Source organism: Elephantulus edwardii, unplaced genomic scaffold, assembly GCF_000299155.1.
Source record: "Elephantulus edwardii isolate Elephantulus edwardi_28Jun2011 unplaced genomic scaffold, EleEdw1.0 scaffold00447, whole genome shotgun sequence".
NCBI lineage: Eukaryota > Metazoa > Chordata > Mammalia > Macroscelidea > Macroscelididae > Elephantulus > Elephantulus edwardii.
The window spans coordinates 656,223-674,500 of NW_006400197.1; the positions used below are offsets into that span (position 1 = coordinate 656,223).

An 18,278-nucleotide genomic window follows, 5' to 3' on the forward strand; every position below is an offset into this window, starting at 1 on the left:
CTGAAAGGGCTGCCTGTGTCCTGGGTGCCAACACCACGGCTGACAACCCTGCTCCGGCTGGTTCTATGGAGCCGAAAGAGCATAGCTGGCCAGCAGCAGGTGTTGCCTTTTGCCAGTCTCCCAAGGGGTTGGGGCACATCGGCCCCTTCTCAGTTACGTCCTAAGCCATGAAGCCTTCCACTGTCCTCTGGAGCAGCTCAATGACCAGCCGATGGATGACTGATCTGCCAGGCACCGCCTACAGCATTCTCATTTGGTTCTGACTCGCCTCAGCTGCCCAGCAGTTGGATCCCAGAAGGTTCCAGGGAACCTCTATAGCAAGGGGCCTGGCACTCTGTGATTACTGTATGTGTCCTGTTAAACCTCCAGTCCCCACTACAGAATAAAATATTCTCTTTGAACAAATGTAAACTGACATCTGAAAGCAAAACATCTTAAATACCTTCCTCACTCATAAGGTTTTTACAAAGAATGTGTCTCCCCAGGAACTAGGACTTCCTTTGGCCTGAGACCACCTCCTGGATAAAAAGAATAAAGATAATTGTGCTTGTAATAAGTCACAGGATTTTTTGTCCTGAATTTTAACCTTTTTTGTTAAATTGTGAAATTATGGAGGAGTTTTCTAGGAAAGAACCTGTAATAAAGTCCAGTGGAGAAGAAAAAACAAAAACAACAACAAAAAACCACAACAACCAAACCAAATCTTTACCTCCAAGGAGAAATTTGGTTTTACCCTAGACAGACCTATTTGTTCTTCTGGTGGGCCATAGTACATTCAGTACTCTTCTCCAGCACCTCAACTCAAAGGCATGGGTTCTTCTGTCATCCTTAGTCATTGTCCAGCTTTCTGATGCATAACAAGTACTTGCAAAGATAGGATCAGGTGCACTTTAGTCCCTAGATTGACATCATTGCTTTGGCACTTTGGGATTGGGTGTTTTGTGGTGGTTTTTTTTTTTTAAAGTTTAGGAATTCTTTATTAGAATAAACCCAACAGCCACTGATAATTAGCACAGCCCGTAAAATAAAGGAAGCCGTAGCATAAACAAAGTAATATACATGTTAGATTGTAAGATTGGTTACAGCCTTAAATGATGACTCAGGCCGAGATTCTTTTGTTAAGAAATTCATTTGTAACCTGGGTACATGATACATAGCCACAGGTTTATGGCGTTATACAAGGTCCAAGGGAGAACATACCAGGATGTTCTTTGGTGCGAGGCCAGAGGGTATCTGTTTATGAAAATAATGACTTAGTGTTTGAAGTTTAACAAAAATCATGCTAAAGAACTTGGCAAAGAGGATGAAAAGTGTCTAAGAGACCAGTCCCATCCACGTCACAATACCATGAGTCAGCTCAGGCTAGGACTGTGCCAGCCTTCACTATTTCATCTTTTTCTGGTAGTGTTGAGGTGAAAGGTATGGTACTTTGGGGAGGGGAAAGGACCAATTGCTGATACAGAAAATTACAAGCCAGCATCCCACCTTCCTCAGCTGCAGCCAAAATGTATGTGCTGTGGCCCAGAATATACTCACTCCCAACATGGAGGTCAGCTCCGTGGCCCAAGTCAAGGTTAAGCCCAATCACTTAAAGGCTGTGTTACTTAAGATGCTCAATGCATGTCAAGGTAAAAGGAATTACTGCCCTTTCTTTGCTTCGTTAGAAGCGCTCACAAAGAATATTAAATCTCAGTATAACAAAATAACATGTAATGCATGTATGTTTGTACCTAACATATTATCTGAATTTTATTAACAAAATTGCATCTCATTATATTTTTCTTGGATCTGAAGTCTTTAATCATATGCAGTAATTCATGTAAAGGACAAAATTTTTCATATCACTAAGAAATATATTTGGTGTTTTTCTTTTTTTATCATTATTATTTTGTGTGTGTGTACCATCAAATAGGTTCTGACTGGTTCAGGAGGAGATTGTCCCTCCATCTAGTGGGTTCAAACTGCACAACTCTGGGATTGCAGTGCAGTTTCTTTCCACTAGGCCGCCAGAGCTCCCTAATATTTGTTGTTTTTCAAGTGAGCTTTCCCAAGATAGCTCTCTTGTGCCTATTTAGTTTAGAATATACTATAATGCCAGTATTCTGTTTTATTTCTATTATATATTTAATAAACAAAAAAAGAGCTTTTCTTTAAAAAGTTAGATGTTTTATCTTACTCATTTTGTACCATGATATTTGAAGCTGAGGAAAAAGTATAAAAAAAAAAAAGTAAAATGGTTAACAGTGGAAAACGATACAGTCCCCTTAGAGTTTGCAAAAATGCTTACCAGATAGATATTTAATAAATAGCACTTAGAAAGTTCTTTCAAAGCAAGCTGAGGGGGTATATCACTTGCATCTTTTCCACAGCTTTTGTTGAGGCCAAATCTGAAAGTTTACTGTCAAGAAACAAGCAAACCAAATGCATACAAATGGTACGTTTCTAAATAGAGATTTATGTGGTGTCCATCAGGAGTGTCTGCTGCAAATGCAAATTGGGAGGAGCATTAATCTAAATCTTTCACTCAGCGACAGATAACCTCTGTAAAGTCTGAGCACTTTACATTGTCTCCCAGATCTTTTGTTAGGCTCTCTCCATCTTTGTAGCAAAGCAAAACAATCTCAGTCTTTGCAACTTGGTCAAAAACCCCATGTGACAACAGCAGCATCACAGCTCTGCACAGGAGGGCTGTGGGGTTGGTCATGTCCTTGCCTGCTCTAACTCCATTGGCATCAATGTTGCCACTGGGTGTCACATCAAGACATCCAAACAATCCTGCACACAGGTCACTAAGGATCTTGTACCATATTCAAACATACTGTATCAAGGAACATATCATTAAATTTAATATCTTTACAGATTTTTTGCAACTTCCCTGCATTTTTTCAGAAAAAGCCCATCGGACATTCTCATGATGTTGGCTTTGTGCAGAGCTGTAACATTGCTCCTATGATTGTTTTAAGCATACTCAAAGGCAAACTCAGCAATATGCTTGATCGTCTGCTCAGTAATAAGCCTGACACTGTGCACAACTCCATCAATGATCACATACTCAATGCCGCTGTATTCTCCTGTGGCCTCTCAAATGGTGACAATATTTACATCAGTGTAAGTGTAAGCTTTGATTGATACACATGGTCTGCCATTGGCAGAAAGATCAAATATTTTACACAGCAACAACTTCATAGATTCCTGACTAGTTGCTAAAGGTCTTCAGAGGAACTTTCAAGCCCACCTAGTCTTTATCCATGGTCTCTTTAGCCCTCCAGAGGGATCATCCACTTTCCTCCTGGTCCTTGTATGGCAGTAACATTTTGCTTTTCCCTGTATGTGCTTTGGAAGCATCAGAAATCTTCATAACTGTAGTGGAGATTTCTGGGCCAATGCCATCTCTGGAATTAAAATTACTGTCTGACTTCCACCAGAAAAACCTCTGGTCACCTGTTTTGGGTTGTGGAATGCCCCCAGCAGCCGAGAGACCCTGGAGATCGGGTCCCGGTCCCTTCCTCACATTGCTGCTCTTTAGCACTTTAGAGAGATTCCTGACAGCAGACTTCCCCAGTGTAATTCATCTTTTGATTTCCTGACTGCTGATGCCAAGAGTGCTGATTGTGGAATCAAGCAGGATGAAATTGTTAACAACCTCAGTCTCTTCTCCATCCATCATGGTGCTGCCAGTTGGTCCATTGGTAAAAATCTTTGTCCTCTTGATATTGAGCTTCAATCCATATTGAAGACTACAGTCCTTGACCTTCTGAAACAAATGGTTTGGGTCCTCCTCAGTTTGGCAGCCAGATTGTATGACTTGTATAATGCCTCCTCATAAAATCTAGCCTCCTAAATTATCCACATACAGATTAAAAAGGTATGGAGACAGGATGCATCACTGACATATTCCTTTCCTGATTTTGACCTGCAGTGTTTACTTTCTCTGTTCTGCCAACTGCTTCCTGGTCCAAGTATAGGTTTCACCTAAGCACAATCAAGTGTTCTGTAATTCCTATTCTTCTCAGAGTTAGCCACAGTTTGTTGTGGTCCACACAGTTAAATGCCTTTGCATAGTCAATGAAACACAGATTGACATTCCTTTGGTACTCCCTGCTTTCAGCCAAGATCTATCAGACATTGGTGACAATGCCATTGCCTCTTCTAAACCCAGCTTGTATTTCTGGTAGTTATCTCTTAATGTACTGTTTCAGTCATTTCTGGATAATCTTCAGCAATATTTGCTTGTGATATTAGTGATATTGCTTGATAATTTCCACACTCTGTCGGATCACCTTTTTTTGGGATAGGAATAAATATGGATCTCTTTGCGTCAGTTGACCAGGTAGTTGTCTTCCAGATTTCTTAGCACAACCTGGTAAATATGTCCAGGATAGCATCTATTTGTTGAAATATGTCAATTGATATGCAGTTAATTCCTCACGTCTTGTTTTTTGCCCATTTGTTTAGAGGAGTTTAACTCCCTCCTTTATCACTGTTGCCTCTTGAGTATATATTGTTTGATGAAATTCTTTTGTGTCAGATAATTCTTTTTGGTACAATGACTCTGTGTACTTCCTTCCATCTTCTTTTTGCTTCCTGGATCACTTAGTATTCTGCCCATAGCATCCTTAACTATTACAACTTGAGGCTTGAATTTGTTCTTCAGTTCTTTCAGCTTAAGAAATGCTTAGTGAGTCCAGTCCTTTTGATTTTCTGGCTCCTGCTTTTTGCACATTTCATTACAATATTTTGCTTTGTCTTCCTGTGCTATACTTGGAAATTTTCTGTTCAGCTCCTTAACTTCTTGATTTCTTCCCTTTGCTTTGGCTTCTCAGTGCTTTGGTGCAATATTCAGTCTTTTCTGACATCCATCTTGCTCTTTTCTTCCTCCTCTTTGTAATGACCTTTTTAAAAAATTGATATTTTAATCAAAGTTTATAGAAAACTTGGATTTTCATTCATTCATTATTGCACATTTTCCTCCCAGCCCACCCTACACCCCAGTTCGCGTTTCTCTTTGAAAAATAAAAAATTCATTGTTGTACAATTCCCCACCTCGACCCCAGTCCACTTTACTATCTCTTATTTTGAACTGTTGTCATGTAGATAATACCTAATGACCTTTTACATTTTTCCTGGATGGTATTTTTTACATTCTCCCACAGCTCATCTGATCTTTGTTCATTAGTGTTCGGGGCCTCAAACCTATTCCTGAGATGGTTTTGAAATTTAGGTGGGATAGATTCAAGGTCAAATTTTGAGTCCAAATTTTCTATTTGAGTAGGGTGTACCTTATCTAAGCTCTTGTATTTTCAGTTGCTTTCTGTGTGTTTGAATGTGGGATCATGAATAAGGATTACAGAAGTATAATTGATGCCTTTGAATTGTGGCGTTGGAAGAGAGTACTGAATATCCCATGAACCGATTTGTCTGTCTGACTTGGAGGAAGTGCCCAACGAGGTTTCTCCTTATAGGCAAAGATAGTGAAACTTGCTTAACATATTTTGGGCATGTTATCAGGAGGTACCAGTCCTTGGAAAAAGACATGCTTGGAAAGGTGGAAGATTAGAAAAAGAGAAGAAGGCCCTCAGTGAGATATATTGACTCGTTGACTGGCACAATTGTCTTGAGCATAACAGAGATCATGAGGATAGTATAGGATAGGGCAGGATACCTATCTGTTCTTCATAGGGTTGCAATGAGTCTACTTGACTCTACTGCACAGCAGCAGCCATCCAGGATTGCCTACCTACTGTGACCTTTGAGAATGGTCAGTAGCCAGCCACCAGTCTAGTTCTGGCCTCAGGGTAGTGGAAGTTCTTATGGTTTAGTCCTTTGGACTAATTTAGTATGCCTTTGAGTTTTCTCCCTCTTTGTTCCAAACAGGGAGAGAGACCAGTAATTGGACTTTAGGTGGCTGCTCACAGGCTTTTAAGACTCCAGTCACTGCTCACTAAAGTAGAATATAGAACATTGTCTTTGTGGAGTATGTTTTGCCAGTTGGCCTGGTGACCCCAACACTATGGTCTCAAGGTCACTTATCCAGCATTATTTCAGGGGAAAAATTGATACATTATATTTTAAATTTTAATTTCTTTAAAACATTGCTGTTTATATTTTTGTTGCCTCTTTGTATTTTTCTTTTATAATCTGCCTCTTTGGATCAGTTGCCTTTACTGATATTTTTGTCACTCTAATTCAAATAGAATGAGTTCTTTTTATATATATTTAACTAGTTGAATAGTTAATATAAGCTGTCAAAGCAATTGTTCTAGAGAAATGGTTGTCAAATTTTAGGGTGTACGTGAGGATCACTTGGAGAGCATGTTAAACTACAGATTGTTGCATACACCCTGAAATTTCTGATTCAGATTGAAGTAAGGCCCCAGAAATTTTAAGTTCTTATAAACTGCAAGAAGATGTTGATACTGTTAAAGAACATGTAAAGGTTAATTTCTTTAGAAGAATTTTTATGTTGAAGAATATTATCAAGTTTACATTTTATTAATAAAATATGATATAACAAAGTTCTCCAGTGACAGGTTATCCTTACCAGTGCATTTTCTAGTCGTAAGTTAAAGTCTCTCATTCATATTTTAGAATATTTTACTCTTTTTTGTTTCCCCCAAAATGAGCCCTGGTGACATAGTGATCAAGCACTCAGATCCTAACCCAAAGGACAGCACTTTGAACCTACCCATTACTCATCAGAGGAGAGATATGGCTGTGTGCTTTCATAGAGATCACAGGGCCTTGGACACCCTGGGCAAGCAGTATTACCCTGTCCTATAGGGCCACTGTGACTCAGTGACAGTAGTTCTTTATGTTTAACCAGAATATTTTCCCTATAGTTACAGCAACTAAATCCGTTTAAATATTTTAAAATAAGAAAAATATAGATATATGTTTTATTGAATTCCAAGAGTTAACATAGTACAGATTACTCTTTCTTTACATAACAATGTAAACCAGAAATTATTTTAGTCAAGTTTTTTTAAGTTTTAAGAGAACTAGAAAGAATGTATTAGTTCATTATATTTTCAAAAAACTGTAATGACAGTTTTTGTTTTTTATAATTGGTATCTTTTTAGATTCTTTTAAATGCAACCTTTTTAAAAGCTAAAGATGAATACAATTTTATTTGGAGATGTATGTGTATATTTAAAGTTCAATGAAACTTCATTTGCTTCAAATTAATCACTGTACTTACAATGTCTTCTTTTTTTTTTTAGATTGTAATGAAAGTTTATAAAGAACTTGGATTTCCATTCATTCATTGTTGCACATGCACATTTTCCTCCCTGTCCCCCTCCCCCCAGTTTGTAATGTCTTCTTTTTTAAAATTGGTTTTGTACAATCATTCATATACATTATGTTTTATAATATTAATTACAGTTGGGCACTGCCTTTTTATATCATCATTTCTCTTAAGCTCTCATGGTACCTTGCCTCTTCCTTCATTCTCACCATTCATCTGTCCATGAATCTCTGTTACTGTAGTATTTTTCTCCTTTATTTCTCCCTCACCCTCTTTCTATATGAACAGTTAAACACTAATTGTTCCCATATTGTCTGTTCGTCCATTCTTCCCAGAAGAAGATCCTTCCTTTTCCTGTTCCTTTGTTCATTGTGTATATAATCTGTTTCTGGTCTCCCCCATCCTAGCTCACTCCACTCTAGTCACCTTCCTGTTTTCACAGTAATAATCTTATACAGTATTTGTCTTTTCGTGACTTAGTTATTTCATTTTACTTAGCATAATGTCTTTAGACTCACTTTTTAATGATGCAGCGTATTCTGTGTGAATGTATAACAATTTCTCTATCCATTTGTTTGTTGATGGGCATGTTCTTACTATTGTGAATAATGCTGCAGTAAACATATGTACGTGTCTCAGCCTTGATTTCCTTGAGATATATTCCCAGTAATGAGATACCTGGGTGAGATTGGATTTCTATATTTATCTTTTTGTGGAAATGCCAAACTGCTTTCCATATTGGTTGTACTATTGCTAATGTCTTCTTAAAAAAAATGAGTGTGTAATTTAATTCTTTTGAAAAAACGGGAAGGTACTAGAACCTTTTTAGTGATCTTATTCTCAAGGAAATGGAAAAGAATAAAACTAGCATAGTTTACTTTTCCACTGTATGGGCCTTTGGGATGTGGTCTCTTCTCCCCCCTTTCCTTATGCTATTAGCATCCCTTAGTAAATAGTCAAGAAGCAGTAGTTCAGTAAGGGAAATGTTGTTAGGTGCTGTCGAGTCAAGTATAACTCACAACAACCTGATGAACAAAAGATCTGAACCCTCTTCTATCCTGAGCCATCCTCACACTTCCTATGTTAGTCCACCTGGTCTTTCTCTCCTTCGCCAACCCTCCAGCCTTCCCAGCATCATATCCTTCTCTAAGGAATAGCACCTCCTAGAGACATGCCCAAAGTATGTGAGGCTCTTGCCTACAAAGAGCACTCTGACTGTACCTCTCCAGGACATAATCTGTTGGTTTTCTTAGCCATCCATGAGATGTTCAGTGTGCTTCTCTAACATCACAGCTCAAAGACACTAAATCTTTTCTTGTCATCTTTATTCATTGTCCAGATATCAGATATCTGCATGGCGAGTAATCAGAAAGACTATGGCCTGAATCAGATGCACCTTAGTTCTCAAACGGAAATCATTACTCCTCAATAATTAGGAGATGTACCTAATTGCAGATTTTTCCACTGCAGTGTGTCTCCTTATTTCCTGATTGCTAGTACCAAGGGAAATATAAAAACAATTAATTTTCAAATGGAATCTAGAGATAAAAATGGAACTGTATACTATAGACTATAGAAAATATTCTCCTTATAAACTAATAAGTTGACAGATTGTGTTGTTTTTCTATAATACTTCAATTATGTTTTAATTTTTCAGGCCTTGAGCTGAGGGTTAAAAGTTATAATGTTGGTCGTGGACGTGGTTTGCAGAAGAAAATCAAACGCAAAGATCGTGGGCCAAGATCCAGTAAAGGCCCGACTGTTTTTCCAGGAGTGGATGATTTTCAGGAGGTACTGAGGGAAAGAAGGGCTTTTCTCCCTTTCTGTTTGTCTGGTTACAAAGAAAACATGGTTTCAATTCTTCATAAGTGAAAAATGTCTAGTTCAGATTAAATTTGTATAAAATATTAATTTTAATTAGTGATGATACTCATATATAGGTATAAGTTTTGATTATCTTAAAATTAAATGTATGTGCTTTTTTTAAAAAAAGACATACTCTCTTAGTCCTTAGCTATGTTATGTTTTCTTTGAGTCATGAGTCATCTTCCTATGGTACAAATGACAGTAAAATCTTAACAGCAAAGATGGAGGGTTGTGGTAAACTAACTTCGTCATAGAGTTGAAAGCACTGAAAGAGAAGAAAAGTGTACATAAATGGTTAGAAATATGAACATGTGTTCTGTGCACGTAGTTTCTGTTGTTGTTAGGTGCCGAGTCACTGTGACTCCTAGTGACCCTATGTACAACAACTCTGAAGCCTGCCCTGTCCTGAGCCAGTCTCACTGACTCTGGCACACATAACTCCATTGTCCTAGTTACTGAATCAATCCATCTCATCCAGGGTCTTCCTCTCCTGTGCTGTCTGTCCCTCCACCCTTCCAAGCATAATGTCTTTCTCTAGGACTGGTCTCTTCTGGCCACATGTGCAAAGAATGTGATACAGAGCTCATAATTCTAGCATCCAAGGAGAAATTTGGTTTCATCCTCTGCAAGACAGACCTATTTGTTATCTTGGAAATCTATAGTATGTTCAAGACTCTTCTCCAGCACCACAACTCAAAGGCATCTATTCTTCTTTCATCCTTGGTCACTGTCCAGCTCTCCGATGTGTAGCAAGTAATTGTGAAAACCATGGCCTGGATCAGGCACATCTTAGTCTCTTGACTGACATCATTGCTTTTCAGTACCCTGGAGTGGTCCCTGATAAAAGATTTTCATAGTGCAATTCATTTTTTGATTTCTTGACTGCTGGTAGATATTGAGTCCAATAATTTAATTCTAAACATAATGTGTTTCAACCTTGCAGCAATTCTTGATTATAATCATTTAAGTCCCTGATCTAGTAGCACTTGATTTAATTAGACAGAGCAAGAGTGTTTTATTAGAAGGTACAACCCTAAGAGACACCTAAGGAATAACTATATACTGTAATTTGAAATTTTTTTTGCTTTCTGAATTCTTGAGTTTAAAGATATAGTTAAGATTTTATTAACATAAATTTTGATCATCTTAAAATAAAATGTTTTTGTCATTAGGTGTGATCGAGTCTAGTACGACTCATAGAAACCCTGTGAACAACAGATCTGAGCCCTGTCCTATCCAGTGCCATCCTCATAATCTCTGACATACTTAAGCCCATTGTTGCAGTGACTGTGTCAGTCTATCTCGTAAGGGAGTCTTCCTCTCTTTCACTGACTTTCCATCTTTCCAACTATAATGTCCCTTCCCAAGAAATAGCCTCTCCTAGCAACATGCTCAAAATACGTGAGGTGAAGCTTCACTATCCTTGCTTCTAAGGAGTACTCTGATTGGTGTATTTAAAAACAAAATACATGCTAAACCAAATTCCCCACTGTCACCAAGTCTGTTCTAACTCATAACAACTCTTCATCAACATATGTATCCTCTGCTTTCTAATATTGTATGGCCTGAAAAAATTTATTTCAGAGTCAGTATAAATTTGTGAAACCCAGCATATGCTAATCTGCTCTTACACAATTGCAATTGACATTAATATATTAAGACTCTGAGAAGGCTAGGCATAAAAAAATCTATTTTGCTTTGTCCATCCTATCATTTTTCGATCTTACTTATTCATGAACTTTTTGTTGTTGACATATCTATAAATGTTGGTGAGCTACTTACCATGGAACAGCAGCTTTGGAAACATTGATTTAGAATTCCTGGACAATTATATCCTGCCTCTTTATTATCTTCTTACAAACCAGTACTCTTAGATAGAATGCTTTGCTCCCCTTAGTCAAAATTAATATGAATGCTTTCTAAAATGTTTGGAACAATATGTCAACAGAGAACTGCCAGATGTGCAGGCTGGATTTAGAAGAGATCGTGGTACCAGGGATATTACAGCTAATGATAGATAGATCTTGGCAGAAAGCAGAGAATACCAGAAGAATGTCTATCTGTGCTTCATTGACTATGCAGAGGCTTTTGACTATGTGGATCACAGCAAGCTATGGCCGACTCTGAGAAGAATGGGCATCCCAGAACATTTGATTGTGCCAATGTGAAACCTATACTTGGACCAAGAGGCAGTCATCAGAACAGAGCAAGGAGACACTACATGGGTCAAAATCAAGAAGTGGGTCCATCAGGGATGTATTCTGTCTCCATACCTTTTCAATCTGTATGCAGAACAGATCATCCAAGATGCTGGTCTGTATGAGGAGGAATGTGGCATCAGGATTGGTGGAAGAATCATCAATAAACCTGCGTTATGTGGATGACACAACCCTACTTGCTGAAACTTAGGAGGACCTCAAACCCTTGCTGCAGAAGTCAAGGACTGCAATCTTCGATATGGATTGAAGCTCAACATCAAGAAAACAAAGATTCTCCACCACATCAAGATAAAGGTAAATAATCTAGTAGAAAAATGGGCACAGGATATGAATAGACACTTCACCAAAGAAGAAATTTAGATGGCCAACAAGCACATGAAGAAATGTTCAAAATCCCTAGCTCTAAGAGAGATGCAAATTAAAACAACTATGAGATAATCATCTCACCCCAGTCAGAATAGCAAAATTTAACAGAATAGCAAGCAAATGCTGGCGAGGTTGTGGAGAAACTGGAACCCTTATTCACTGGTGGTGGGAGTGTAAAATGGTGCAATCACTGTGGAAAGCGGTGTGGTGCATTTTCAATAATTTGCAAATAGAGATACAGTTTGACCCAGCAATTCCACTACTGGGAATATACCCCAAAGAGACCATAACTGACACCTACGCAGATATATGCACACCCATGTTTATCATGGCTTTGTTCACAATAGTAAGGAGTTGGAAACAACCTATGTGACCATCAACAAATGAATGGATAGAGAAGCTGTGGTATATTCACACAATGGAATACTATGCTGCTTTAAAACACAGGAAACTCATGCAATATTATTCAAAATGGGTGACTATGGAGCACATTATGCTGAGTCAAGTATCTCAGTCACAGAGGACAAATGCTGCATGGTGCTACTGTCGTAAAACAGGACTGACATCGGGGTCCGGGGGAGAAAGATGGGTTCAATAATGTATACTGCATTGAAACAGATGAGGGAGAAAACTGTGTAAAAGGGATATGTGATTAGGTAATTTTGTCATGACAGGAGTCCAGAGCGAAGGCTACATAGTGGACTAGACCTGGGGGAGGGTTTGTAAAATAATGAAATAATTTTTCTTTTACTTTTCCAAGAGGGTAGTGTACTAGGGAGGAGGATTGGGAGGGGAGAAAAGTGCAACAATGAATGAATGGAAATCCAAAATCTCTGTAAATTTTCATTGAAATTAATAATAAATTAAAAAAAAACAAAAAAAGATTAAAAAAGAAAACAAAGATTCCTACCACTGGACCAATTTGCAGCATCAGTATGGATGGTGAAGAGATTGAGATAGTGAACAGTTTTAGTTTACTTGGTTCCATAGTCAACACTCTTGGTAAAAGTAGCCAGGAAATCAGGAGACAAATTGCATTGGGAAAGTCAGCTGTGAGAGACCTCTCAAATGTACTGAAGAGCAATGGTATCAGGCTGGAGACTAAGGTGCACCTGATCCAGGCTACAGTCTTTGCACTTATGTGCTATGCATTGGAGAGTTGGACAGTGAATAGGGATGATAGAAAGAGAATTGATGCCTTTGAGCTGTGGTGCTGGAGAAGAGTGTTGAATATAACCATGGACTGCAAGGAGAACTAACAGGTTTGACCTGGAGAGGGTGAATCCAGAATGTGTCTTGGAGTCAAGCATTCTGAAGCTTCATCTGACATATTTTGGGCATGTTGCAAGGAGTGACTGGTCCTTGGAGAGGGACATCATGTTTGGGAGAGTGGAGGGACGGTACAGAAGAGGAAGACCCTCCATGAGATGGATCGATTCTATGAGTGGAGTGGTGGGAATGAGTGTGTTTGAAACGGCAAGGTTGGCAAGGATAGAACGGCATTTAGGGCTCTTGTACATAGGTCACTATGACTCACAAGCGACTCGATGGCACATAACAATAACTGAGTATTTTCAAAGTTAGCTTCCAACAAAGTGTGATTTTACGTAAAACCAGGAGAAAATAAAATAGATAAATGGGACCTTCTAAGAATCAAATCTCTATGCACATCAGAAAACTACCCCAAACAGGTAAGAAGAAAACTCATAGGCTGGGAAAAATATTTGGCAATGGCATATCTTTTAAGGGACATATCTAAAATTTATAGAATCCTCAAGCACCTCAACAAGAAAAAGGTAAACAACCCAATCGAAAAATGGGAACAGGATATGAATAGACACTCCAGAGGAGAAGTTCACAAATCAAACAAACACATGAAGAAATGTTCAAAATTCCTAGCTATCAGAGAGATTGCAATCAAAACAACTATGAGATATCATCTCATCCCAGCAATGATAGCTAAGTTCAACAGAGCAGCAAACAACAAATGCTGGCGAGGTTGTGATGAAATTGGAACCCTCTTTCCCTGCAGGTGGAAGTGTAAAATGGTACAACTACTTTGAAAGGTGGTCTGGCACTTTCTCATAAAGTTGGAAATAGAAATACCATTTGACCTAGTAATTCCGCTACTTGGAGTATACACTACAGAAACCAAATCCATAACGCAAATGAATGTATGCACACCCATGTTTATTACTGTGTTATTTACAATAGCAAAGAGATAGAAACAAACCAAATGTCCCTCAATAAACGAATGGATAGAAAAACAGGAGTAGAATACTACACATAGTTGAAAAATAATGAAATAGTAAAACATTAGAAGTTTGGGGAGACTTGAGGACGTTACACTGAGTGAAAGATCTCAGTCACAAATGGACAAATACTGCATAACACTGCTGTAATAAAATAGGAAAGATGAGGGAGGGATTGAGGAGAGAATGTGAAACGAGTGGATTGGTAATGAACACTGCAGAAGATCAGATGAGGGGAAGAACTGTCCAAAAGGAATATATGATTATTCATTATATGGATGAGAACAGTCTGGAACAAGGGGTGCATTGCGAGGTAGAATGTGGGATAAAAAGGGGGAAGAAAATGCACAACAATGAAAATAATAAAGATTCAAATGTGGCTTTGTGGAAGTAACCTATTTTTGAAGTAGTAACCTATATCTGTGTTTCAGTTTGCTTAAGATACAGTTAAATTAACTTAAATGATTTCTTGAAGCACCAGCATTTTAGATATTTACAAATTTTCACTGCAACGGAAAGATCCTTTAACTTTTAATAGAAAAGAAGAGAAACTGCATACATCGGTTTTAGAATATTTTTTATTTTATTATAAATTATGTCCATTTACTAATTTATCAGAAATTTTCTTCTTTTTTTTATATTGTGATTTGAGTAAAAGTTTGCAAAGTAATTTTGTGTATAAAAATTTACATACTTTTTGTTTCATGACATTAGTTGCAATTCCCACAAAGTGATAGCACTGTTTTCACTTCCTCTCTGGGTTCCCTGTTTTCATTCTTAATTTCCTTCCTCTTTCTACCCTCTGAATGTTGTTTTGAGACAAATGCTGCCATATTGGTTTTATAGTTTATTGTTGTGTGGAGTGTGTTCCTCACAAGTGTTAACTGTTTTATAGATCTGTCTGTTGTTTGACTACAAGGTGATTACCAAGGGTGCATTCAGTTGTTCTTCTATTTCCAAAGAGAACCAGGAGAGTGACCAGGCATCCAATGTTCAGAGTCTGCAAGAGGCCAGTCCAGAGTAGTGTGAATATTTGGGCTGCACTAGAGTAATCACGCATCCATTCAATCCTAGGATTTGCAGAAATGATGATGTTGTTTTTTTCTGCCATGAAGTTATTTCTAGCTTATGGTGACCTGCTTGGTGTTATGGTGTAACTGTTTCAAAGTATTCTCTTGGCTGTAATCTTTTTTAAAATAACCACCAGAGCTTTTCTTGCACTGTGCAACTAGATGAGTTTGAACTACCAACCTTTAGGTTAGCAGTCAAGCACAAACTGTTGGGCTGTAAAGGGACTTCTCAGGGACTGAAAATCCCCCAACAAGCAAGGTAAATCCAGATATACCCTCATATTCACCCTGATTTTCTTGAAAGCTCATTTGTGTCACAGAACAGGAAAAGTTGCTGGATTTTAAAGACTTAAATATTCTGTTGTCAGTAAACGTCTTAAATGTTTTCAGTTTTTGTTCCCACATCCTCACTGATACCAACTTGATTCTGACTCATAGTGCCCCTCTGAGGCTGAGCGTGAGATGCCTTATTCCTGTGGAAGAGCTGGTGGATTCAATCTGCCTGGCTTTTTCTTGGTAACCTAACACATAACTCATCATGCATCTAGAGCTCTTTACATTTTCCTATTACATTTTCTGTAAATTTATACTCTTTTTCTAAAAATGTCTTCACTTCTTCCTTTAATTTTTTAAATATTTTATGCTCATGCCCCTTATATCAATATTATAAATCTTATTGATGAAAGAGATGGATTCTCGTGGGACATTTTGAATCAGATAGTCATATGATCTACTATGCCAGAGATGAAAAGATAAGGAAAAAATGAGGTTACTTTCATAGTTAAAAAAGTAATTTCTAGATCCTTCTTGAAATACAATGTTGTGAGTGACAGGAAAATACCCATACACATACAAGGAATTCTGGTGAATAACACCATCATTCAAATATATGCACCAACACCAGAGCCAAAGAAGAGGAAATAGAAGATTTCTACTTATGTGTTCAGTCAGAAATTGATTGATTATGCAGTCTGAATGCATTAATAATAATAATAATGGGTGACTGGAATGCAGAAGTTGGTAATAGGAAGGATTAGTAGTCAGAAAATGTGGACTTCGTGACAAAATGAGGCTGGAGATAGGAGGGTAGGATTCTGTCCAAAGACTTATTCATTGCAAAAACACAGACTATACACATGGGTTTCCCCAGATTGTATGGACAGGAATCAAATCTATTACATCTGTGGAAAGAATCACCTGAGAAGCTCAGAATCAGCTGTGAAAACTAGGCCAGATGCTAATTTTGGAACAGACCGTCAACTACTCAGATGCAAGTTCAAACTAAAGATAAATATGGTTAAATCAAATCCACAGGAACCAGAAGTTGATCTTGAGTTTAGCCCACCTAAATTTCAAAACCATCTTAGGAATAGGTTTGAGGCCTTGAACACTGATGAGCAAAGACCAGATGAGCTGTGGGAGTTTATCAAGAATATCATCTATGAAGAATGCAAAAGGTCAGGCAGAGGAAGAAGAAAAAAACAAGATGGATGCCAGAACAGACTCTGGATAGTATATTAGAATGCCGAGAAGCCAAAGCTGAGGGAAGAAATCAAGACGTTAAGGAGCCAAACAAAAGATTTCAAAGGACAGCATGCAAGAAGTCATAGCAAAGTATTAAAAAGAAATATGCAAAGAGCTGGAGTTGGAAAATCAAAAGGGCCAAACTCACTCAGCATTTCATAACCTGAAGGAACTGTTGAACAAATTCAAGCATCGAGTTGCAGTACTTAAGGATACTTTGAGGAGAATGCTAAATGATCCAGGAAGCATTACAAGGAGGTTGGAAGGATTACACAGAATCACTGTACCAAAAAGAATTGACTGAAACAGAAGAACTTAATGAAACAATGCATGATCAAGAGCCTATAGTGATGAATGAGGAAGTTCAAGCTGTTCTGAAGGAACTGGGGGAGGGGGTTGTGAGAAGGCCCTAGGAATTGACTGCATACCAGTTGACACATTTCAATAAACATACACTTCCCTGGACATGTTCACCAAGTTGTGCTAACAAATTTGGAGGACAAACACCTGGCCAACTGACTAGAAGACATCCATATTTGTTCCTATTCAAAAAAAAGGTGACCTGACAAAGTACAAAAGTTATCAAGCAATATCATTAATACCACATGCAAGCAAGATTTTGCTGAAAATTATCCAAAAACTACTAGAATAGCACATCAACAGAGAACTTATAGTCATGCAGGCTGGGTTTAGAAGAGGCTATGGTACTTGGAATATTATAGCTAATTTTAGGTGGATACAGACTGAAAGCAAAGAATACCAGAGGAAATCTGTGTTTAATTGACTGTGCGAAGGCATTTGACTGTGTGGACTACAACAAACTGTGGCTAACTCTAGGAATAATGGGAATCCCAGAACACCTGACTGTGCTCATATGATATCTACACTTGGACCAGGTATCATATCTATACTTGGCAGTCATCAGAACAGAGCAAAGAATCACTGCATGGTTCAAAATCAGAAAAGATGTACATCAAGGATGCATCCTATCTCCATCCATACCTTTTCAGTCTGTATGCAGAACAGATCATTTTATAGAGGCTGGACTTTATGAAGAGGACTGTGGCATCAGGATTGGAGGAAAATTCATCAACAGTCTGTCTTATGCAGATGACACATCCATGCTTTCTGAAACTGAGGAGGACCTGAGGCGACTCCAGCCTTCACTATGGATTGAAGGTCAACATCAAGAGGACAAAAGATTCTCACTACTGGGCCGCTTGGAGATTGAGATTGTTTAACAGATTCAGTTGGTTTGGCTCCATAATCAACACTCTTGGACCCAGCAGCGGGGAAATCAAAAGATGAATTACATTGGAGAAATCTGCAGAGGGACCTCTTCAGAGTACTGAAGAGTAGCAGTTGTCAGTCTGGAGACTAAGATGTGCCTTATCCAGGCCATGATCTTTGTAATTACTTGCTATGGATCAGAAAGCTGGACAATGACAAGGGATGATAGAAGGAGAATTGATGCCTTTGAGCTGTGGTGCTAAAATGAGTATTTAATATATGATGGACTACTGGGAGAACAGACATGTTCATCCTGGAGAGGGTTAAACCAGGCTGTTCCAACTGTGGCTAACTCTGAGAAGAATGGGAATCCCAGAACATTTAATTGTGCTAATGCGAAACCTGTACTTGGATCAAGAGGCAGTAGTCAGAACAGAGCAGGGTAACACTGCATGGTTCAAAATTGGGAAGGGTGTACGCCAGGGATGCATCCTGTCTCCATACC

General features: G+C 38.3%; 1 protein-coding gene and 1 pseudogene across 1 annotated transcript in view; one reads left to right on the forward strand and one right to left on the reverse strand.

The window, feature by feature from the left end:
• Positions 1 to 18,278, forward strand: part of ZC3H6 (zinc finger CCCH-type containing 6) — a 68,940-nt gene that overhangs the window by 17,977 nt on the left and 32,685 nt on the right. Inside the window, exon 4 of the mRNA XM_006902767.1 lies at positions 8,904 to 9,037. Within this exon, the coding sequence (XP_006902829.1) occupies positions 8,904 to 9,037 (134 nt within the window). The remainder of the gene's footprint in view (positions 1 to 8,903; positions 9,038 to 18,278) is intronic.
• Positions 2,790 to 6,549, reverse strand: LOC102848942 (annotated as a pseudogene).